The sequence below is a fragment of the Zeus faber genome, assembly GCF_960531495.2.
Source record: "Zeus faber genome assembly, chromosome: 6".
Classification (NCBI taxonomy): Eukaryota; Metazoa; Chordata; class Actinopteri; order Zeiformes; family Zeidae; genus Zeus; species Zeus faber.
Window position 1 is genome coordinate 21,560,479 of NC_137201.1, and position 25,510 is coordinate 21,585,988.

At 43.1% G+C, this 25,510-nt stretch overlaps 1 protein-coding gene across 1 annotated transcript; it reads right to left on the reverse strand.

Annotated features, from left to right (window-relative positions):
* Positions 1 to 15,842: 15,842 nt before the first annotated feature.
* hal (histidine ammonia-lyase) lies at positions 15,843 to 24,050 on the reverse strand (the record flags this gene model as incomplete). Its single annotated transcript, XM_080002878.1, has 20 exons — positions 15,843 to 15,980; positions 16,087 to 16,156; positions 16,276 to 16,384; positions 16,981 to 17,115; positions 17,414 to 17,579; positions 18,303 to 18,368; positions 18,490 to 18,570; positions 18,708 to 18,766; positions 19,339 to 19,434; positions 20,826 to 20,973; positions 21,237 to 21,284; positions 21,493 to 21,632; positions 21,803 to 21,928; positions 22,188 to 22,225; positions 22,329 to 22,395; positions 22,545 to 22,617; positions 22,718 to 22,792; positions 22,901 to 22,928; positions 23,228 to 23,288; positions 23,804 to 24,050. The coding sequence occupies 20 exons, from the start codon at positions 24,048 to 24,050 to the stop codon at positions 15,843 to 15,845; spliced, it is 1,971 nt and encodes a 656-aa protein (XP_079859004.1).
* Between the last annotated feature and the right edge of the window lie 1,460 nt (positions 24,051 to 25,510).

The window sequence follows — 25,510 nt, forward strand, 5'->3', positions numbered from 1 at the left end:
AGCCTTCTGTGGAGTTGTGGACTGTGGAGATTAAGTTAAAGTCCCGCCCCATCATCATTCCCAAACCCCTCCTACACAAACTATTAAATCCCATTCTGCAAAATACCTCATAGACAATAACTCCCATAGGATCTCACCTGGCTGTCTTGTGGGGTTTACTTTTTTCTTCATTAATGATAAATATAAAAAAAAACATTCACTTCATTGCAGATGTAATCATGTTTTACTAAACAACCAGAATGTCATTTTTATTACTTTCATTACTTTAATTAAACAAAGCACATGAGTCACCCATGTGTGTGTCCATGCATTCCTGCCAAATTACTATATATTCTATTACTACCTGCCGCTCATTAACCCTCTACCTGTCTGTCAGACAGGTAGAGGGCTGTGACCCCAATGGACCCTGGACCCTTGACCCCAATAATCAGCTATTCCCAAGATGGAGGTTCACCTCACTGTGACATCACCTCTCCTCACCTTCAGGCTTAACGGAAAGGCTTATACTGTACCAGATTAACATGTCTTTAACAAATCCAATATAGACGTGGGAATCCATGAGGTTATCTGTGTTTGGGGGATTTTACATCCACTGGAAACGGCAATTTTTAACTTTTACCTTTTTACCTTTCCGGGTTGATCCAAAATTTGCCTTCTTCTTATTGATGGACTCAATTTCAGTTTTTCTTGGTCACTTAAGATAAGATAAGATAACATAAGATAAGATAAGATAACACTTAGTTCATCCCCAGAGGTCACTTTAGGATACATTTTTACATCTGAGAGCGCTGTTCTTTTTTTGTGAATTTTCAACAATATTGACAATTTATTGACTATAACTTGCTACGCCTCTATATTAAATTCACCGCTTCATGCACGTGCCCAATCAGTGCATTCCTGCCAGGAGTGGCGGACTCCGCCACCAGCAATGGAAACATCCTACGGATGATACAGTACATGTACACGTACAACACAAATGTATTGAATGGCTTTTCCTTACAAAGTGCCAAGTTCCAGTCGATTAAATATGGGGATAAACATCAAATATGGCAGTTTATTCATTAAATGATCTCACATTTTATCATTTTAAATTAGAACTTAGAGAGAATGACGTGAGGAATGACTAATGCATGACGTTTAACAGGAGGTTGTCTGAGGTGAGCCATGTACATTATCACAGTACCACGGTACATTATCATGTGATCCGACTTATTCTCTATTTGTTGCACTTTAACTTTTGTGTGCGTGTGTGTATGTGCGTGTGCGTGCATGTGTATGTGTGTGTGTGTATGGGGGGGGGGGGGGGGGAATTATAAATTAGCAAAGCTGAAACATCATCACGGAGGCAGCATTCCTACTCTCTTCCCTAATGCATCCCCCTGATGGATCAGGACATTCCTGGAATTCTGTCACTCCTGTCACACCGAGGCCGCTCCGGCCTCCTGCTTTTTTTTCGGGAGACAGGCTTCGGCTCTGTGTGCGCTTCAGACTTGCATGGGTTGTTTCAGTTGTCTCCAGACGAGAGGCCGGGGTTGGAAAGGTGATGTACCGTGATCTGTTCTCATCCGGCATAACTCGCCGTTTCTTTTTTTTTTTCTTTTTTTTCGGATCTTCAAATCCCGCGAGTGACCAAAAGGTTTCAGGAAGGATGTCTGTGTGATGTTGGCTCGTCCGTGTTGCGTACCCCCCCAGCAGGACAGCAGCAACGCACATCACTCACCGATTCCTCGTTTTTCTTTTCATGCATGTCGTCCTTCTGGTAAACAACTTAGATCCGGTGTTTAACTTGAGCTTTGCCAATGAAGGAAACATGGCTGTTGTGTATCTTGTCTCATGTCCAAACTACATCGGACTCCCCCGGATCTCAGCGGGCCCGGCCAAACGTCGCAGGGTCTTTCATCCTTTTGCTTTTAATTAGAAATTTATGAGAGTTTATGAAAAAAAAAAAGAGGCAGAAAACACACAGATCCTGCATCTTACTTTATTTCCACCCTCACCCGCGGACGTACATCTTTTCCGCTGCCCGCGCTCCCGGGCGGCGCCGCCGCTGCGGTCCGCCTGAGCTGGCCTCCGCCGTCGGGCCGTTCCCTCACCACCGGCGCATTTTTTATTTCCAGACTGTAAAAGGATATGGCCAGCACCCCCAGGGCCCCCCCGGCATCCCCTCCATATTTCCCAGAACCCCCTGGCTCACTGAACTGTTGAGACCCTTGGAAGCAATCAGTCTCCACTTGTGTGAAAGCCAGACAGGGAGCCAGACACGCTCCTGGCCGGGATGTGGAGCGGCAAGGTGGACGGCTCTAGGGGAGGCATTCAATATGCACTTCATCCTGTTTCAATCTTTGCTACCACTTGTCTTGCCGTTTTTGAACTGATTTAATTTTTTTATAGGACGTTCATCACGGCTGTCTTCTTTTGCCGTAACATAACATTTCCGTCGCCCACATTTCACCGCCGTGTTTAGTCTGCGATGAAAAGAAAGTGAGCTAGGCCTGTGTTACAGAAACATGCCTTTAATAAGCTGTTTTTAGTCTTCGGAGCATCGGAGACAGTTGATTCCGAGACTTGACGCTAATAACTACGGCGTAGGCCTCCTGCTATTCCGCAAACTGACATTTCTGGAAGTTTATGGTAATATTTCACCCTTTCGACACCCCGTCGTACCGCCGCGGGAGAGACTCAACGCGCGAGCGCTGTCCCGAATTAGAGCCAGAACAGAAGTGGATGGAGGAACGCGGGGATTCGGAAAGTTCAACCTTCACGGCGGCCGAGCGGGCACATCTGTCCTATTTTCGGTGTTCCCGGTGAAAGGGGGGGGCCCACAGAGATCGCAAAATCCAAATTGCGTCACCTCATCTGCCCTTTGGTATGAATAAAGGAATATACCGCGAGGAGTGGGAAACAAACCGGGGATGCGGCTTCCCCTTTGTGGGATGTGCTGTACATAACACAGCGCAGAGCCCGTCTACTGGCAGCTTGGCGTCCCAAATGCAAATCACAGACGGTGTTAAAAATGTCGAGATCTGCCGGAGCTAAAAAGGGTCTTGGATGGCTTTGGAAAACCACTAATGTTATGAACATGAAAAGCTTTAACTTTTGTTATTTTGGATGAAGGGGTATGATAGGTGTCACTAAAAAAAAGTAAGAAATTATATAATTCTTTCAGTCATTAAAGTGTGAGGGAACCCAAACTGTTGGTCTGTACTGTTCGGTAAAAACGTAGGTACCAGATTGGTGAATCGGCCGATACTTGGGACGTAGCGGCAGTGAAATAGTGACGTCGGTGCTGCTGTGCCCTTAATAATTAACAGGGATGCCAGATCTGTCATACAGGACGAATGGGAAAACACCCGCACAGCAATAAGCGCCAGGGACTGGCCCCGATCTGGTGGGATGCCAAAACTTCACCCGTTTCAACAAGCAAACGCCGCGTGGAACGGCACGTTAACGGGCGACAGCGGCCTCGGAAAGCAAGACGGAAAACCTCCTGCGCCTTATATCACTGGCGACCTGGCGTCCATTTCTGTTGAGAGGACGACGCAGACACACGGCGTTCAAAGACCGGGGCGGCCCCATTACTCCCGTACGAACTCACTCACTCCCCCTGCCGCCGCCAGAGGATTCCTCAACGCAGAAAGTGAAGCAAAGGGCCAGAAAACATTGTGAGAGTATCCGGTCGATGCGTTGAAGCCCCGGGCGCTCTCAGCTCTCGGGCGCAAACGGGGTGAGACCTGGATGAAAGACGGGAGGAGAGGAGCAGCATGTCTGACGGGACCAAAAGTGAAATGAGGACAAAAGCAAAAGTAAAACGTTTTCTCTTAAAAACTAAAACTAAACTGACAATGAAAACAGCTCACCCAAAGTTGACCGAAGCAATTTTCAACAAACTGAAGTGAAATGAATATTGTTTTCCAAATGTTTTTGTGTCTTGGTTTCATACTATAGAAATGTTTTCGACTTTGACATTGAACGTGTCCAACAGCAGGGAACTGAATCCACCAGATGGCGCTGTAAACTTGTCAAATGACCCCCCCAGCTTGGTGGTCCGGGGGCGGCATGGGCAGCACGGGCACGACTGCCCCCCCCCACGAACCGGCCCCGCTTCATCCCAAAGATATCGGGGTTGCCATGCCGTCATTGACCATGTATGGACATGGGCATCGGTTGTTTGGTTGTGGGCATCCCTGTTTGCGCTTTCTATTTCCTTTTCGGCCCGAATGGCTGGTTTCACTCGTTATCTATTCCACCAGTTCTGGTGCCACCGTTCAGGTAAAGGCTGCAGGCCACAGTCTAACAACCTAAAAAGAAGCCCGAAATTATTATATTGGCAGAAAACCAATTAACCATACAGTTAAGACACCAGGGCTGGTGTCTCCCAGTGCGCAGCGCTTGAAGTGGAAATAAATGTGCCGGTACTCCCCTTACCTGCCATAGGTACCACCACTATTGATACTCGAATAGTATACATACAGTTTGGTCCATACGATGTAAGTTTTGAATTTCAATAACCAGCACTAGCCAGGAGGAGGACAGTATATCTTATGTTTTGGTCAAGAGCTGCAGAGAGAGCAGCCAGACAACTGAGGTTGTTTTTTGCCATGTTGACCCCCACTGAAACATATCCGTTTCATCACCGTCGACCTCCGTCCATCGACCTCTCACGGGCCCGGCACGATGCAGCCAAAACCCCCTGGTGTCCGTCCAGCCGCACAGGCCCAGGTGTCTCGGCGCCTTTTACCTTTTTTGCATAATGACACGGATAGTTTCAGGGTTCTTACTTTCCGTCATTGGCGAGCGTACAATGGGCCTCAGAGACTGCAGGGACATGTCCTCAGAACAATAAGGGCCAGAGCTGTTTCCACGTTACACAACGTGCAACTGGAGGTGGATTTCAGATGAAGTGTCACTGAGACGGTTGCCTAGGGAAGTCTTCCACACAATAGCCAGTAAACTAAACAACTATCTGCTTACTTTTGGTCTTCGGTATTTGGTGCTGAACAAAAGTCGATCTGCATTCGACAAACACCTGTGAAAGTTCATATGACAGGAGCTTGGTACCTGCTTTCATAAACCACATGCTTAATTAAATAGCATCCACGCTATATTATATATTATCCTTATTATATTAGTTAATTTATACCTTTGTTTAGTATTATATTTTAAAAAAAGTTTAAATCTTTTATGTCTGATGTGTTTAAGAATAAAAAAAGTACAGCCTTGGTCTCCAGCTGGTCTCATAATCATTTTAAGCACAATTATTATATCAAATTATTTGAACTAAAATAATGTATTACATTTAAAATCTAATACATTTATCTAAATTACATAGAACGTATAATATTTAAATGTGCATACTGTATAGTAACTATTTTTAGCTATTATTAATTACTTATTTAATTGGATGAAAAACAGTTCTATTCAAAAGATGTGGGAACATTACCACCTGGTGGCAATACAACCAGCCTGAGTGAAGTATTGTGATTCAAGATAATTATATAATAATAATAATAATAATAATAATAATAATGATGATATTTGCTTGGAGAGGCTTTATTAAAATAAATACATGTCATATATGATATGTATGACATATAATAATAATAATAATAATAACAATAATAATAATAATAATAATAATAATGATGATGTTTGCTTGGAGAGGCTTTATTAAAAGAAATACGTGTCATATATGAGGTGTATGACATATAATAATAATAATAATAATAATAATAATAATAATAATAATAATAATAATAATAATGATGATATTTGCTTGGAGAGGCTTTATTAAAATAAATACATGTCATATATGAGATGTATGACATATAATAATAATAATAATAACAATAATAATAATAATAATAATAATAATAATGATGATGTTTGCTTGGAGAGGCTTTATTAAAAGAAATACATGTCATATATGAGGTGTATGACATATAATAATAATAATAATAATAATAATAATAATAATAATAATAATAATAATAATAATTATTATTATTATTATTATTATTATTATTATTATCATTATTATTATTATAATTATAATAATATTGATAATAATGATATTTGCTTGGAGGGGCTTTATTTAAAGAAATACATGTCATCCTCTGCATCCTTCGCGCTCATCTTTAGACCTTTTTTCTTCCTGATTATATTTGGAGGCTCAGATCGTGGCATCAACTTGTGACCGATCTGTAAAACCACAGAGATGATAAAACAGTGTTACGCTTCACGTCTTTAACTGTGATCAACGTCAGTGAGGCTGAGAGGAAGCGACTTTGTTCCGGCCGAGATACCTGTCTCTTGATCTCCTGCATGGTCCTCTCATAGGCCTGCCTGCGTCTTTCCTCCTGGCGACGCTGCTGCTCCAGCAGAAGTTCCTTAGACATTCTTTGGACAGAAAAAAAAAAAAAAAGTCACATTTTCAAAAAAGCCGAACGACACATTGAACAACACACAAAATCAACCCCGTGCTGGCGCGAGAAAGTGAGGACCAGACGAGGCCGAACGCACTCCTGCATCTTCTGCTTCTTCCTGATGGCCCGGGCTGTGTCCACGCTGTCCCTCGGCAGCGTCTCCAGTTTGTCCATCAGGTCCATTAACTTCTGCTCGATGTTGTTGAGCATGTCCAGGGCCCCGAGGAGCGGCGTGTCCGTCTCGATGCACGCCCTGAACACAATTTCCACCTTTTTGCGCAGGCTGTTGAACATCTCGCCCTGGCAGGGGGGAACGAGAAATTGTTTTTTTTATCGTCGTTCAAAAAACATCTCATCTGTTTTTTATAAGCAACATTATTTGCCCTCATTAAACGTCAACCCATGAACTAAGGGTATTGTGAATGAAGAGTACGAATAAAGATTGTGTTTCATTTGAATGTTTATTGGGGAGGATTCCTCACTCACTGCGAGAGGTTCCGATCAGTATTCTCCTCAATGTCTACATTCAACTCTGCATCCAAGTGCTTCATTGACGTATTGTTTTAACATGTTACCATGTGGTCGATTGGAATTCACTTTGATAGGTTTACTTATAAAATAAGCTCTGACGGGGAACCCTGAGAAGATTTACTTCAGATGTTTCTTTATTTATCGCGCCTCTTTTCGGTTTGGCGTCTGGGCCCTGCTGCTCGCCATATAAGTCATGGCGCCGCCCAGTTGTCTGACAGAACTAGCTCCACAAGCTACGCATCATTGAAACCAAAGATAGGTAAAACCATCGGTCGTAAAACAGATAAGACACATGATAAAACATGTGAGAATTGGGTTAAAAAGATAAAATAAAAAACATCTTTTGGATTTTTTTCCACTTTAAAGCTTCTATTGTGGGTTCATCCATCGGTGTGTGTTATTTGGATTTCCCATTCCCACAAAACGGTTCATTCAACTCCGGGCCGGAGTTGTGTTGATTCCCCCCGATGGCTGGAAGATCACAGAATGCACGGGCGTCAGGCTCTCCTCAAACCTGGCCTCAAGGATTTGGGCTCCCCCTCACTCACCTGCTTATCAGCCGTGTACTCTCCGTGGGAAAACATCTTGCATTTGTGTGCCAGCTCCGACGTCTTCTCCTGCTCCCTCAATACGGAGCTTTTCAGGCACTCGATTTTGTGCTCGATGCCCTCGATCTCCTTGACTCTAGAGTATTTGGGGGGGAAAAAAACGAATAAATAAAAAGAAGTGCGTTGAAAATATACTGTGATCTGAAAAATGGTGACAAGTGGTAGGAAACATACAGGTAAATAAAGCAATATACTGTGTATAGGGAGTCATCCAGACATTAAATGTACACTGGGGACGACGTTCTGAATGATGAGATACTTAACTTTAACTATGTTTTTGGTATAGTGCTGTTGACCCTCACACTCGACGGGGCTTTTACCTTTTTTCCTGCAACAACAGGATCTTGTTCTGGATTTTGTCCGCCGTCTCTTCGGTCTCTTGGGAGTTCTGGATGTACGAGAAATTCTCGTCTTTCAGATCGACCACCGCAGTCAGCAGCTGATGGGGGTCCGTGAAGTAGAGCTCGGACTCCTGGGAACGCACACGCGCAGCACTCACGCACGCACACACGCACACACCCATACAGCCCCACGCAGCACTCACGCACACACACACGCATAGCACACACACACGCATAGCGCACACACACACACACACACACACACACACACACACACACACACACACACACACACACACACACACACACACACACACACACACACACACACACACACTCCGGGTTCAGAAAGTAAAACTCCATTCCAGGATTTCGAGTCGACCATGTGTAGAGGTCCAACTACTGCTGAGTGGAATCAGATCAGTGCAGGGTCAAGGCGAAAACATGGAAACAGGACATTTCCAGCTCTGATAAAGTGATTTTTCGTTCTAATCCAAGAGAATGTAAATCTGAAATCGTGTCACCCAATGTGAAGAGATTTTCAAACCTCATCGCTGTCGGTGTTTGACTCTGCCACTTTCATTTCCGATTTGGTTTGTTTCTGTGTCGGCATTTTCACACTGGAGATAAATATGGAAATAGTAAAGTGTGCTCATGAGTCAACGTTGCGTTGTGATGACCAGTGTGCGGGGAACGTGAAGCTGACCTCACGCTCCTGCTGGTGCCAGCCGCCATATTTGGGGGATCACTGGCACGGCCTGTGAATGCTGGTCGGCACGTTCAGAAGTCCTGTTCTGATTTTTCTCTCTTGCTGTCTCCATTTTTGTACATTTCCTATATTTTAGCCGTTTTTCAGACAATTGAATTGGCGAGTGAATTGGAGTCCATAGCAACCCATAGCAACCGGAAAACTTCACATTCCCTATAAATAAATATTGATGGGATATTCTGTACAGGACGAATATATGTATATGTATACCATAATATTAGTAGTGGTTGTACTACTAATAGGTGTAGTATTTGTATTCAGTGTTGCAGTATTGCTTATATTAGGATTATAATTAAGGATGCACCTATTGTGAAATTCTGGGTTCCCTATACATTAATAGTGAAAAACAAAATGTGCTCACTTCTTTCTCTCGCGCCGTTTCGCCAGTGGCTGCGCCGCACCGCTCCCGCCGCCGGACAGTTTTGTCCCGTCTGGTAAAAAAAAGAAATGAACAGAGAAAGAGGTTAAAACGACGAACGGGGGGGCCCTGGTCAAACACGGTGCGCCGACTCCAGAGCGAGAGACCTGCGTCGGCTCCGCCCGCTCTGCACAGCTTGTCCCTGGCCTGCTGCTCCGCCATCTTGGCGGCCTTATTGCGCTCCCGCTCCTCGCGCCATTCGGATGGCGCCACGTCCATGAGGAGGTTCTTGCATGCCTGATACTCCTTCAGGATTTCTTGGTGTTTGGAGATGTCACTTGACGTGTTGAGAGCAGAGGAAAGGAGTTAAAAAAAAAACGGATGAAGTTTTGACGGTTTGCTAGGGGTCGCTATGGACTCCGGCCGCCATTTTTGGACCAGCGATGGACACTTATCACCTGGTCCCCTGCTCCTGGCTGTGCCCCCAGAGGAAGGACAAGCCAGGATGGGTTAAATGCAGAGGCCTCATTTCACCGGCCACCATCCAAAGCATGTGCGTGTGTGTGTGTGTGCAAGCATGTGTTGTAGTGTGGTGTGTCGTGTGACAAATAAAGATTGTTTCTTCTTCTGTCCTTCTTCTGGAAAATCGCTTCCGTTCCGTTGTGTAAAGAAATAGATAAGATGTTCGAAATGTACCAAAAACGAGACGCTCGCGAGATTTTCTGTGGCGGTTTTTTCACCGAACAAGGCCTCCAAGCCGTCCTCCAACCCAAACATGCATTTGGGGGATCGCTCACAGTCCATGCGAGCGATCCCCCATTTACGGGCGCTTGCTCCAGCGGCAACGAGACGTCGGCTTCACGTTCCCTGTGCTCACGGAGGCTGTTTGCAGAATCACATTTCGTTTCCTTGGTAACGTAAAGGGGAACGGTTTGTCGGCTGCTGTTGTTGCCCAATGAATATTTAAATACCAACAAGGTAAAAGAGGAAATTTATTAAACCATCCTGCCAATCACTTCTCAAAAAAGAGAAGGTAGAAAAGGGACGATATCAATTGAAATTGATGGCTTTATTTCTCCGCCAGGCAAGTCCTACATGTAGGACTTTGTCAGGTTGATCATGGGGCTGTGTCTACAGACAATTAGAATTACAAAACAATTATAATAGAATAAAATAGAATAAAAAGTATAGTAAAAAATATTAAAAAAAAAAATCAAAATATACACCAATAGCTGAAAATAGTCAAATATCTAAAATACACGTGATGTGGTTATTCTAGTTTTGCCCACGTGGGAGTTTTGTGTGTATAATTTTCCTGTATTTTGCAAATATGTTTTTTTTTTTCCAAACTTTTATGCCGAGTGAAGCTGTTTTATTAATGTAATATTTCTTATGGCAAATGGTTTCCCTGTCCTGTGTCAGGTTTACTTTTTTTTTATGACTTTGTTCCTTAATAAACAATAAACAGCTAAACGGACGTTGTGTGAACGCTCGATTCCGATTGGTCGACAGCTGCGACAGGCGGGGTCGGCTGTTATCGAATAACGACCGTTGCTACAGGCAACCCTCGCGTCACTCCGCCTACGCGCTAATGGTAGCCGAGCACTAGCCGGGGGCGCCATCTTGTGACGCTCCGTGGAAACTGCAACGAAGGACTTCGACGCCAATGTGGGTATTGCGCAAATTCACGTTTCACAGACAGTAAGTAAGGATAAAGTACGTTGTTTTTTTTCCTCAGTATGTTTTTTTTTTGTGCGGGACGACAACATCGCTACGTTGTTGTGGAACCGTTGTTCTTAGCGGAAGCTCTTTAAACTAGTTTATACTAGTTATGAAATAATAACACAACACTACTACTACAACACTGAGTCTCAACGTGTAATCGTATTGTGTGAGTAGTGGTAAAAGCTGTTAATCTGAGGCTCGAAATAGCGTCCCTTCGATAGCTCAGTTGGTAGAGCGGAGGACTGTAGAGGCTCATAGCTGAAATCCTTAGGTCGCTGGTTCAAATCCGGCTCGAAGGAGATTGAGAATTTTTTTATTTTAGTTTTTTGGGGGTTTTGGAAGAATTTGAAGGGCTTACCTTTTTACTGTCATCATTTCCACCGTCAGCATTTTAATTTCTGCGCTTTTCTCCATTTTAATTGTTGTTTCCATCTCAGCACTTGAAAAACAGAAGTTATTCCTATATTAACAGCCTGAATAAAGGAAAATGCAATCTACAAAATATACAGAATGTCTACTGTATGCAAAGCATTTACTAGGCAGGGGCTCAGTGACAATATGGTTGCTAAATTATTATTATTATTATTAATAGGGAATGTGGAGCTGGGGTCAAGTTGCGGGAGCCAGCTGCCATATTTGGGGGATCACTCACATGGACTGTGAATGTCGATCGGCGCGTTTGGGTTAAAAGACGGCTTGGAAGTCTCCTTTGGTGAAGAACGACCACCGAAAATTTTGCAGCCGTCTTGTGTGAACCCTCGACCATTCTTTTTCTCTCTTCCTTCCTCCATTTTTAAACATCTGGTATATTTTAGCCGTTTCTCTACGCAATTGAATTGGAAGTGAGCCCCCAAAAATGGCGCCCGGAGTCCATAGCCACCCATAGCAACTGGCGAACTTCCCATTCCCTATAAATAAATATGGATGGGATATTCTGTACAGGATGAATATGTATATGTATTCAATTATACGAGTAGTGGTTGTACTACAAATAGGTGTCGTATTTTGTATTCAGTGTAGCAGTATTGCTTATATTAGGATTATTATTGGGGATGCACCGATTGTGAAATTCGGGCCCGATACTGATGTTTAAAATAACAATTAGGCCGATACATATTTTTTTTCCGAGCTCCCGTGAATGCAGCATCACTTCCTGCTTGGAGCGCTGCAGAGAGCCGTTGGCAGCGTCTTCTAAATTTGATCGCGGGTGGCATCGCTGTCTCGGATGGATAAAAAAAGGGGGAAAAATAAGCTAAAATGGGTCGCCAAATATACTTTGGCAGCCGTGAATACACCTGGGCGGCCCGTCCACGTAAAGTCTGTGTGTGGGAAACGCTGGGAAAACGTCAGCCACTGCCATCAGTGAATGTCATCTTATTTGGGCCGATGGGCCGATGGCAATCAACAAGGTGAATATTGGTGCATCCCTTATTATTATTATTATCTGTAGTTGTAGTAGTACTAGTAGTAGCAGTAGTAGAAGTAGTAATATTAGTGTTAGTACTAGTAGTAGTAGTAGTACTAGTAGTAATAGTATTAGTAGTAGTGTTAGTGTTGGTAGTAGTGGCATTAATGTTGGTAGTAGTAGTATTAGTGTTAGTATTAGTGTGAGTAGTAGTAGTAGTGCTAGTAGTAGTAGTAGTATTAGTATTGGTAGAGCATTAATGTTGGTCATAATAGTATTATTAGTGTTAGTAGTATAAGTGTTAGTAGTAGTATTAGTGTTCGTAGTATTTGTGGTAGTAGTAGCAGTAGTAGTATTAGTGTTAGTAGAAGTAGTATTAGTGTTATTAGTATTAGTGTTAGTAGTAGTAGTAGCATGCGACATACATCTTGACAGCTTCCACAGACTTCTCTTCCACTTCTTTGAGGAACCTATGAAAGGCGATGGAGTCGTTCTCCAGATTCTTCTCCGCTTGGCAAATCCGTTGTTGCCTCCTCTCATTGCTCATCTCAAGCTGCTTGAGTGATTCTTGTTCCAAAAACAGAGATTGCTGCCGGGGAAAATTGTGCAAAAACAAACTCGCAGCATGATCACATTACACATGGAAATCATACGATCGAGTCATATTATGAATTTTTGGTTTTACTTGTAATATATTCATTTCTTTCTTGTCGGTCAAGTAGTCCGTAATGCTCTGACCCTCATTGAAACCTGCTGTGGAACGTATCAAAGGGATTTGTCACGGTGAGGGTTGGTTGCTACAGACAATTAGCATAAAAAAAAAAATACAATAAAAATAATCAATAAAGAGATACACCAACAGAAAAAATACGAAACAGATAAGTCAAATAGGTAACAAATAGACAGCACATACAAATGTTTCTGTGGCCATTATTAACCGCTCAAACGTCCGCGGTCCGATACGCCGCTGTGTGGAATGTTCCTTTAACCTGCGGTTGGTGTTCTGCGCGGACGTACCTGCAGGTCGGTGGCTTTCCTCCGTCCTGGCCACTGGTTCAGCTGCGAAGCAGTTCACCGACGGCAGGCGACGTTGCTCGGACAGGAAGGTGTCGCTCAGATAATGCGGGGTCACATTGGACGTCCTTTCCTACGTGACACCGCCAAAAACAATGCCCTGACTGCATCACTGTTTGCGGCCTGTAAGAGGACTGTGGTTTTGAAGGCACGGTGGTGCAGTACGTACAAATAGCAAACAGGATCCGATGTTAAATCCCTCCCCCAAACACCATCACACACTTGTCCCCCCACTACTACCACCGGCACTGCAGATGAAACATTTTTAATATTAAAAATCATACCTTCTCTTTATTGAGCAGCGCGTCAGTTTCCAGCTGTCTAATAATGTCGCTGATTTCGGGAACCACAAACGGCGCATCTTGGATTTTCTCTCCGCCTGAAGACGGAAGTGTGAGAATTAATTTTTCCGAAGTTCTGCTCCTCCGCAGTCACGTGTGCGGGGGAAATGATGCGTTGCAACTTTTAGAGGATGAGGTGAAACGCAAGCACACGTCGATGATACGCTTAGTGTGGGACGAAGCTCATGCAACACCCCTGTCTATCAAGAACAATCACCAGTTGTTTTGTGTTCATACATTTTTTTATTATTGAGTACAATTTGTTGTTGAACTATTACATATTTGTTTTGAGTTCAATTTATATTTCACCAATAAATGTCCCATAAAATACACAGAAAATAATAATAATAATAATAATAATAATAATAATAATAATAATGATAATAATAATAATAATTCCCTCCCATATATAGGCCTATAGTATAAATAGGCGTATGCATAGTCCAACTTTAGATTTAGAACCTATTAAGCGCTAGCAGAGCTGACAAACTTACTGTTGTTGCTTAACTTGTTATTATTATAGGATATTTCCCTATGCTATTCCTCCCACAGATTTTGAGCCACGTGCTCGCGAAATATAGCAAAACAACCGTCTCGATCCCGGCGGGTGCCCTCTAACTCTGTGGAAGGTTTTGGCCGGCGGTACGGCTGCCCCCTGAAAGTCGACCCCGGTCAGGATAAACCAGATAGAATCTCACAAAGTGCACAGGGATAACATTTCAATGGGGAATTATAAAAAAAGGGTAACCATAAATATATTTTTATATGTGTGAACCGAACGCGGCTCTCTGTGCGGCCCCCCGAGCGCCGCGCATCCTCCCTCCAAATAAAACAACTAAAAACAGTGCGGGCGCGGGGGAGCGGGGCCCGACTCGCAGACTCGTTGAGAAAATCCCCTCGGGAGGGCGTTTGTTTTTGAAGACTGCACCGCGTACACCACCAGTGTGGAAATGTTTATCTTTTAGCCCTACCTGAAGCTGTCAATTTGTAACCTACACTGTTCTTAGCCAATTTGGCAAATGATACATCAAAGTGTTCAGTAACTTCTCCCCTCTGAGCAAGGTCATTGACACTTTCGGAGATGCGTATCCTTATTCCTTCCGTGTGTGTCAATATAAGCTCAGTATCTATGGTAACAGTTACCATAAACAGGGGGAAGGGCACACACAGCCAGCACGCTTTCACAATTTCATTTGTTTATTTATCGGTAGACATTTGTCGTTACCTTTCTTGGCCATGATGTCAGATAACCATGAACTGGCGTTATTGACAAAAGCGTGACCGCGAAAAAATGCACGCATACAATTCCAGGTGTGGGAAGCTTGGCCTGCAAACGCTCAGCTTTATAGGGGGAGGTTGTGACATCACAAAGACAGCATGTGATGTCATTCAGCAATCAGGGGGCATGACCATGTGCGAAAAAAACAGACAGACAGATGGATGGATGGATGGATGGATGGATGGATAGATGGATAGATAGATGGATGGGTGGATGGATGGATTGATCTGTCTATCTGTTTTTCCGACTGTAATCTCACTCAAAACTTTGTCATGGCCAGCGATTTAGTGTAAATAATTTATTTGACAAAGTCAAAGACAAAATGCGACTTGCTTATAATATAGTAATATTTATCAAATAACATTACTGTATTTAATATAGTTATAATATTTACATAATAAATATTTACACGTCATATATATTAAAATATATATATATATATCATAATATATATATCATAATAATAATATTGTTATGTTATGTTATGTTAATAATAATAATGTTTTAATATCATTTATCTAATTTAATTAAGTCTAATATAATATAATTATGCCCACAGAAAGGAGTAAAGAATGGTGTTTTAGATGTTTTTATTATATATATGGGAAATCATCAGTGATTTTACATGAAAAAAATTGGCACAATTGTTTGTGTGCTGATTCAACAAACGGCAGATATGCTGTTAAAATTGTTAACACGGCTGAGGTAGTAATAAGACATTAAACAACGATTGGTATATTTAAAAGGCTTAACAAACATTTCGATTAAAATAAGCCTACACCATCAATTTTCTTAGTGGCCAAAACACTTAATCAAAGGAATCACCGCTTGGATTTCTGGAAAGAACTACAGTAGAATTTTATCTGTGACAGGGTTAGGGTGGGTGAGACAGGCTTTTTTTTTTTTGGCAAACTGTATCAGTATAACTGTTGTTGATGTGTGCTGTTACTGCAGTGGTCAGGAAAGCATTTTTATTTCATTAGTATTTTTTAGTTGCATTCGTGACGGACACGTTTCCGTGGCGATGCCGGGGGCTCCAGGGAGAAGGCCGTGGGTGAGATGGGACGGGACTCTGGGATGTACTCTGTCTGGTATTTGTCAATGTACGGTTTGGCAACGTTCCATACCTGAGTGAGACAAAACCAAATAAACAAATTATTTATTATGGCGCCCCTGCAGAAAGAGTAGTATTATTGTACTGTATCGTATTATCGGGTATTATCTGTCACTGGCCTTTTGGTCGAGCAGGAGGCGATGCGCGGCCTCGATGTCGGGAGACATGAATCTGTCCTTAATCCACGGCCTTTCAATGGCAGAGGAGAGGGAGATAAAAGCAGAGAGCAGTGGATAAATATTAACCTTCCCGAATTTTGTTCCATGGGACCAAAATGTGTGTACCTTGGCCAAATCTGTTTAACTTACTTGACCACGCTGCGCACGAGGTCATAGACCTTCTCCAATGGAGTGGTGGTGCGCAGGGGGCGAAGGAACTCGATGCCCTGGCACGCAGCGAGCAGTTCTATGGCCAGGACTGAGCACAGAGCGGAATGAGTTATAATGAAAAGCTGCATAGTTAGGTTAAGAACACCTATTATTTCACAACAGACATAATATGCTATATTACTATTCCTATTCCTATTATTCCTGTTCTATTTTGTATGTAATTGAAAATCCTTACTGTATATTTCATATTTCTTGAGCTGTTTATTACTTATTTGGATATATATACACACACACACACACACACAGTATATATGTGTGCATACAGTATATATCTATTTTTTTTTGTTTGTTTGAGATATCTTTAAAAAAACATTTTTTCACCATTAATGTGGAATCCTAAATGACAATATCCAATTTATTCAATTTTAAACGCATTTTGTTCCCAAGAATATCAGTTTGTCAGAGGTCTGCATATTACAAGGTAAAGTTCATTCAGCCATTAAATCAAATCAGCCGATCAACTGACAATAGTGACACCTTTTTGGTCTGCATTTGTAACAGGTCCTACAACAGCCTAAACGCTACGTAGTTAAGTGATAGTTGGCTATTATTCAACCCAGGGTTAAAGGTCAGGTCACACACGACGTAGAATTAGAATATACAATTGAACTGAATAATGTCTACCCTGCTCCACATGCTCCACCACCCGTAGTGCCTTGCGGGCAGCCCAGCCTCCCATGGACACGTGGTCCTCCGTGGCGGCGCTGGTGGACAGCGAGTCCACCGAGGACGGATGGCACAGAACCTTGTTCTCTGAAACTGGACGGCGAACCGAGTCAAAGTCATAATACGTCAAGTTCAAGAGATTATTTGTCACAAACATATACATACGCTCATACATATATGCAGTGAAATGTCACGACACCCGGTGATCAAAGATACCATTAAACAGTGGCTTCAATAATCACATTCCATCCTGGCAGCCACCATTGAAAGGGTGAGTTGAAAAAAAAACAAGCTATCGTGTTTGTGAATGGAAGTTTTTCGTTGAAAACACGCACAAAAATCCCCTCAGAGTGTCTGTCGTTTAAAGAAGCATGGAAAAGATGGCACCCACCCAGGGAAGCGGCCGTGCAGTGGGCGATCATGAAGCCCGAGTTGAGCCCGCCCTCGTTGACCAGGAAGGCCGGCAGCTCGCTGAGAGACGGGTTACACAGCCGCTCGATTCTGCGCTCGCTGATGGAGGCCAGCTCGTGCACCCCGATGGCCAGGAAGTCCAAGGCCTGCGGCGGACAGGGAAGTTTGAAGTGGGAGAACCACCGAGGAGTGTTTCCAGGTACGCAACATCTTTATCATTGACCCTCATCAGAAAGACACCGGTTAACAAGGCGGCAAGTTGGTGTGCGGCTGCAAGACGGCTCCTCTGACCCCTTTCTTTTTTGAAAATAGAACAAGATATATTGCGCAAGCAGGGCTCGGCGCCAATTTGAAGAAGTAGTTGCCAAATTAGCATCAGCCAATAACCATGCATCAGCGTTTGGTTGCCAAAACAAAGGGTTGCTGAATCTTTATCATTTTATAACTGAGCGATAATGATCCTATGTAATTATAACCCAGATTTCAATGTTAGAGAGTGTGATATCAACAAAGGGGAAACATATGAATTAACAGAAATGTATGTCTTTGTTATATTTAACATATTTTTTAAGGTAAACAATACAATCATGAATATCTTGACTGAAGTCTAGCTTGCTTTTTTCTACAGTTTGAACTGTGTTCAACTATGCTAAAAGCTTTTGCTCAGATGCCAAATTATTATTTTTTTAGTTTCTAAATAGAGGGCATGGTATACTGTGGGGTTTTTTTTTTTTTTGTTAACATATGAAAAGTTCTTCACAACGGGGCAACCAGACCGCAGAAGATGGTTGACCGTGGCCCACATCTGGTTATCTAGGGCAACTGAGCAACCGTTAAGTCCTGACAAGGAACTCTGGTGTATACCGTACCTTGGCTGGGTATTCTCCATGGAAATTCCCTCCTGAAATAGTCTCCCCTCTGTCTGCAAACACCATCTTATTCAGCCGTTAAGAATATAAATATTTGATTTGTGCAAAAAAATGTATTTCTCCTCGTGGCAGAGACCTATGACATACTTAACTTTAACACCTAGAATAGTACATTAGGGAAGGATACAGGGTTGTCGGTGGCACTGTTTATTTCTGTGTTGATGATGTTCTTGACAAAATTGATGGTGTCATTTGCGATGCCGTGGACCTGCGGATCAGGAGACAAGACCGTGCTTTATATGAGAGTATTGGGTTTATAGGAGAGTATTAGATTTATATTCAAGCGGTGGTTTGCGTGGAAGGTGCTGAGCAGCAATAATGGGTGATCTATGCACGTGAGGTCACCTGAGGACAGCAGCGCATGGTGTACGCATCCTGGACTCTGTCGCAGAACCGGTGGCTTTCTGGGGAATGGTCACAAGAATAACATTACCGGCTGTGATATGGATGCTGATGTGTGCCGTAACCATCATGCCCACGACGTCAGACACCTTTTATTGTTCTTAAACTTGCTTAAACTCTTGTATTCTTGTATGCTATTCCTTACTCCTATTCATACTGCTGACGCTCCCTCTCCCACCTCTGCTCTTAATGGAAATTGATCAAATTGGATCGTTACAGTTCTGTAAATAGTTAGAAACTTGGCTGGATAACAAACAGTCCGTCAAAACTCACATGGTAGACCTTGCCTATATACTCAAAAATACAATTGGATTTTTATATCAGAATAAAGCATGTTTCTCTTTTTAGAGTACATGAAGATATCAGCTGGTTAGACTATAGCACTGAATTGTGTATTTTTCTTACCACTGTAAGGAGAGAACAAGGAAACTTTTAGAGTCACTCACTCCTCTGGATGATTTTTAAGTTTTAATTGCTAATAAATAATAATAATAATAATAATTACCATTATTATTTTTGTTGTTGTTGTTATTATTATTATTATTATTATATAATGCCCAATTACTCTGCTGACCTGCAATCTGCGAGGGATGATGGTCTGAGTCCAGCAGAGAGCGGAATCTCAAGGCCACCTCGATCTGTCCAGGGTGTGGCCGCAGCGCATGGATGTCTGCACAGTATGAAGACATCCGACAAGGGAACGGGAGACAGTTTTATGAAAAGGTCATGGTAGATTTTTTTTTATTGTGTCCTGCCACTCATCTCCCCCTGTGTCACACTGTGGAATCATCGGTTGCATTTCGTAAGGTCAAACTTTGAGCCTGATCACAGTAGAGGGGAAACCTTCTACGTGTCTCAGAGTTCCCAGAACTCTACAAGACCAGTCATGCCAGGATCTCATTAAAAGGGTGATGCACTGTCCCTACTTTCTTTTTTTTTTTTTTAAACCAGTGCTGTGAACATGCTGGCCATACAAAACAGAGTATTTGTGCCATCGCATCTAGGACAGAGTTAATCTGCAAGTGGAGTTCAACTTCTCAACCGGCAATGCAACTCTATTAATTATTTAATCATCAAGAACTGCTGCAATAACTCTGTCCTGTGGACAACCTGTAGGATGACCACAGTTTTTGGTTATACAGAACCACCACCAATCCCCCTCATTGTTTCTACTTCCAATCAACTCCAAGATGACGGATCCACCAGATCAGTGATCAAGACCCTGAGGCTTTTCGTGTGAAGGCGGCCTAAAGCCTGGTTTATGCTCGCCGCAAGCGCGAGGACGACACCGGGCGTTGGTGCCATGGCGCTTGCGGACCTGTGCGACGTTGCGGCGCGAGGTCGCGCAGGTCCTAGATTTCAAGTTCAAGTTCAAGAGATTATTTGTGACATACATAGGGGACTTTGCTCTAGGAGCGCAAAGGGCGTTCCCTGAAATTAACACATTGGAAGCAATGGGAGATCTGCGTTTTGCTGCTTTATTTCTGATATGTTGGCCAACATTGATCCGCAGCACAAGTCAAGTGTGAAATTCAAAGTCTACCAATTTATTTTTGACGCAGAGACCAAATAGTGTACGCAAGCAGCTCATTCGGGTTTGGTGATTTTATTGTAAATGCTCATTATAATGTTGAGTTTACAAATAAAAGGTAACGTTTCACTGATATTTATGTGCAGTTTATTTTAAGAGAATCTTGCAATGAGGGAGAATAATCACACAACGTGACACCGTTCCATAGCTCAGTAAGTTCCTCTGTAATAAAATGCCGAGCAGGACATGGGTTCAAATCCCCTGTCCTGTCTTTGCATGGAATGGGCCGACAGACTCTCTCCACCCTAACCCTAACCCTGTCGGTTTAACCAACGTGAGCAGCAATTCCTCCCCGGCATAAACAAGCTCCAGTGACCTGCATGCAGTCTTGTTTGCTGTTTTGGGTTCTTCGTTTACTACTTCCTGCTTCACACGGTACTTTCTCTGTACTGCCCCCTTGGTTGCTGAGTATCAACGCCCAGCGCTCTCTACGTGAGGGTGCGCGCCGTCGGCGAAGGACTTCTCCTCACCACTGTCGAAGGCCTTGGTGGTCCCCTTCAGCACCTCCAGGGTGAGGGCAGCAATGATGTCCGCCTGTCGGGCAATAGCCTCGGCTCTCTCCACTGCCTCTGCCCCCAGAGAGGTGATCATCTGGGTGCCATTGATCAGAGCGAGGCCCTGTAGGCGAGAGAGAGAGTGATGGGGACTGTGATAGAGCGGGACGGAGTAAAACGGAAAGTTTTCCAATATCAGCGGCATGGCTGGATGCTCTGTTCAGTGCCTGAGCTGTATGGTTGAACAAAATGTATTGACCACCATTCAGCCACTGTTTAAGATTGCAATGCAAACAGCGGTTTGTGTACCCATCAGGGTGAACCCTGAGGAGATATGCTGGGCTCAGGCCAATCACATATGAGAGAGATTTGAGTTAAAAGTCTTACCTCCTTGGGCTTCAGTGATATGGGCTTCAGTCCATGGGCCTCCAGGACCTGGTCGGAGGGATGAAAGGACGAAAACATGCAGAAGGTGAAGGGTCATCAAAAAGCAAACATGTTGTGGTTTTGGACCTTGCATCTTATCACTAATACAATCACAAGGCAGTAGCCTGCCGGATTACTCTAAGTGTCGTTATGCACACCCGAGGAATCGCTAACTTTTGGAACATCAATCAAATGTCATTTGTAACACAGAGCTTACATATTTAGCATCTGCCCATCCACTCTTGGGAGACCACATTCTGCCCTCTCCCATCAGCCCGAGGGCCAGATGGGACAGGGGCGCCAGGTCTCCACTGGCACCGACAGTTCCCTTCTGTGGGACAAAGGAGAGGCAGGAGGCTGCAAGGACAGTGGCAGTGTCAGAAACAAGGCGAACCGCCAACAACAGTCCCCGTCTTCATCCATAAGCACAGGAAGCAGCGAACGGTAGCTTTTTAGTGAGCTGAAGTTGATAACCCAGAGGTAGACCAAGGGGCGGTGAGGTTAACAATGGCCCAGAGAAGGTTTACCGTTAAAAGCCTGGATCATGGCATGGAGGGTTTCGGGAGAGATTCCACTGTGCCCTTTGGCCAGGACATTGATCCTCAGAGCCAGCAACATGCGGGTTCTCTCTGGGCTCAATGGATTTCCCAAACCTGGAAAACATAACACAGGAATTTGCTGTTGAAGACACAGACATAGACGATAGATGATTCTTCTTGTCGAATCTATTGTAGTGTGTTTCAGACAAAGAATAAGGATTTAGAGTTATAAAGATTGATAAATGGACTGGATTGAGATTATGTTGCACCTCCTTATGTCACGCGCACACACACACACACACACACACACACACACACACACACACACACACACACACACACACACACACACACACACACACAGAACACACACCTGCTGAGTGTGATCGTACCAGGTTTTCCTGCAGTTCCCTGTGGGAAAGCAAACACATGTCATCAGCTTCAAAGGTGACTAATGCGCCCAACCAGAAATACACATTTTCACATAAGAGAGACAGTAAAACAAAGTCAGTACTTGAGTTTGCTGACAGGAATGACAGTTCGGGCAAACTTGCCGAAACCTGTTGTGATTCCATAAACAACTGGAAGAAGAGAGACAGAGCAGCTCAAGTGAGAAACTAAAATAAATAATTTAACTTCAGGCGCTTGGCATCAATACATCATTTGCGTCGGGCATCGGACTGGTTATGACTTAAGAAAAGTGTATTATCGGCTGTAAATTTATCCTAACCTTTGTTTTCTTTGACGATGGTGTCCAAAAGCTCTCTGGATTGCACAACTTTCTTTTCGGCCTCGGCTGTCAGCTGCAAGTTTTGGGGGGAAAAAAAAAAAAAAAGGGGGGGGTGATTAAATTACATGGAAAAAAATGTACAGCCGCAACAAACAGAACTTGTTGATCATTACCTTTATCTTGTGGAGTCCCCTGCCGAGGTTTACCAGATCTGTTGATGTAAGGCTGTTACCGTCCAAGTAGATATGCTGCACGGGGCGATGTATGGCACACAGCATTGATTACGGTCACGAGTAGTCAACACAGATATCTTCAGGTTGGAATAAACGATGACGACAAAAATTGTAGATACTTACATCTCGGGGTTCTTTGTATGCTGCTGTACTGTTTGGATGGTTAAAGAATAATATTTATTGAGCTTTTGAAAATATAGATCGATCACACTTCATTGGCCCAGAGGGAAATTGCATTTTTGCAACAGCAAAAAATAGGCAAATCTCGATACAAATATGAAATAAAAAGCAGTGCAACAAGTATTACACTAAGGTAGAACCACTTTATCAAAAGTGCTGAGAATAATTTATCCAAAAGCAATATGTGCAATGAGCAGCCTGTACTATATTACACAATCTGCGGCATATTTTGTATTTCCATTATGAGAGGTGTGTGAATTTTAAGGATACAGGTGAGAAACTCCAGGCTGGCACGGGACAAAGTCGGGCGACATGGTGTCCCCTTCGATTGCTGAAAATGAAGTGCAATAATTGAACAGTTGAACAAAGGTCTCGTAAAATAACTCAGATTAGTAAATGTTTATTTCAAAGCAGATATCTATAGTTTGTCTATTGCGTTACTTTGGTTCAGTTCAGTTCACTTTAGTATTATCAAAGGGTTCATCCAGGATTCATTCAGGTCTATATCCTTATAAATTACTTTGTAACCACCGAGACTATTTTACTTATTATACTATTTTAATATGAATTCTATTTTTAATAATAGCAAGTCCTTTCATTTTTATTTTACTTACACAGAAATGTCAGTGTGGTTCTTTCACTCTTACTAGAGTAATTTTGTGTCAGGTTATTTGAAAAAAAAAAAAAAGCTCTCACTACTTTATCCACCACTTGTGAGAAATTACGCACAATGGCGCGCAAACATTTTTTCTACAAATATCTCCCCCACTTTCTGAACAATAAAAAAAATAAAATCAAAAAAACCCTTCCAAATCGATGGAAAGTGGGGTCCCCAGTTCTATTTACCAATCTCCACAAAGTCATTGTCCTCCAGAACATCCTCGATGGTGTCATCGGCGTCCAGCAGCCCCAGGCCCTGGCACCTGCGCACGGCGAAGCGCAGCTCCTTCAGCGCGCCGATGCCGCCGTTGTCCGGCTTGTTCTTCACGTAGCGCTTGAGGGCCTCGTGCCCGAGCCACTGCACCGTGCTGGAGCCGTCCCGGCAGGGCACGGCCAGCCACTCGTCCCTGATGTGCACCGTGAAGCGAGGCATCGTGCGTCCGGGCGGGGATGGGGGGGGGGAAAGACTGCTGAGCCCGCGCTGGTCTCACTCTGCTGGGAGCTCTCCAGAGCACTGCGACCTTTCAAACCTCACGTCCCAGCCACCAATCAGACTCAGTGTGGCGGACCACGCCTCAGTATACCTTAGTCCACACATCAGTGATCACACACAACTGGGGGTGGAGGTGGAGGGGGGGGGGGGGGTCACTAACTGAATGCATGAGTCAGAAACAGGGAGTCTGCAGCAGGTGTAAGAGTTCATTTAATGCTTTATCAGGCAGATTTTAAGTGAACGAAATAGCGATTTGGGGACAAATCATCTCTCTCGTGTTCAATAAAGTATTGCAGGTAAGTAATCGACACTCTACCGAGTACTATGTATTTGCTACAGGACAGAGGTAAGTATTAGATAGCGGAGGTCGTGAACTACGGGCAGTGGTTCCCAATGTGTGGTCCGGGGACGTCCAGGGGGTCCTTCAAGGGGGTCCCCAGCTTAATGATTAATAGTTAAACCACTATTACCAGATGTCAGCGCATTGGAAAATGTACAATAACGACCGTTTTGGTGCTAGTTTCACTGTTATCTCAGGAGCTCTGGTTTAAACAGGTATGGATGTTTGTACTTATCCAACAATAAAGATCTTTTCAGATTGGGGTCCCCTGCAGAGACCAAGTCTTATCAAATGGGGTCCGTGGTCTGATGCGTGTTAAACTGAGGGTTCTTCATATGAACTGTTAGGTGGAGAAATCACTCAACTATACGATTCTATCAGCGGTTATTACACCGGTTTCCCTTCGGTCAGAGATTATGAACTGGATGGAATAAGTCGAACGAGTACTTTTTTAAAACAGAATTTCACTTCTTTCTGCAGGTAAGTATGAAGCCAGTTGGTTAATCAAGAATGAGCATTTTCCCAACAGGTCCAATAAATGAATAAATGAAAAAAGAAATAAATACATGAATAAGGGTTTAATGGGTAAGTATAGCACGTAAGTTCAGGCTCAGAGTTTTAAAACACCAAAAATGCTGAGTCTGATGCAGAACAACTTGAATTGTTTTGACAAAATATTAATACGTGTGGATGAATAAAATCAGACACATGTTTTATGTTCTGTTCTCAGGACCTCTGAGAACATAAAGATAAAGGACATCTGAGAAATCATTTTTAAAACTGTTTAAATGAATCTCATTTGATTTTATTCGGCTCATGAGGATATTCATTTGTCACAGATAATGTCCGGTGATAATAAAGAAACAAAATAATATATTGGTAAACTAAATAAGATAATAAGATAATTAACATGCCAACATCAACACGAGGAATGGGAGGACATTTGTAATCATCTGGTTATGGAAAACTTCATATGATTAGACTATGAATATATATGTTTGTATTTTCTCTGTGAAGAAAGTGTTTATATGTTTATACCTTTTGTTATTTACTAATTTTA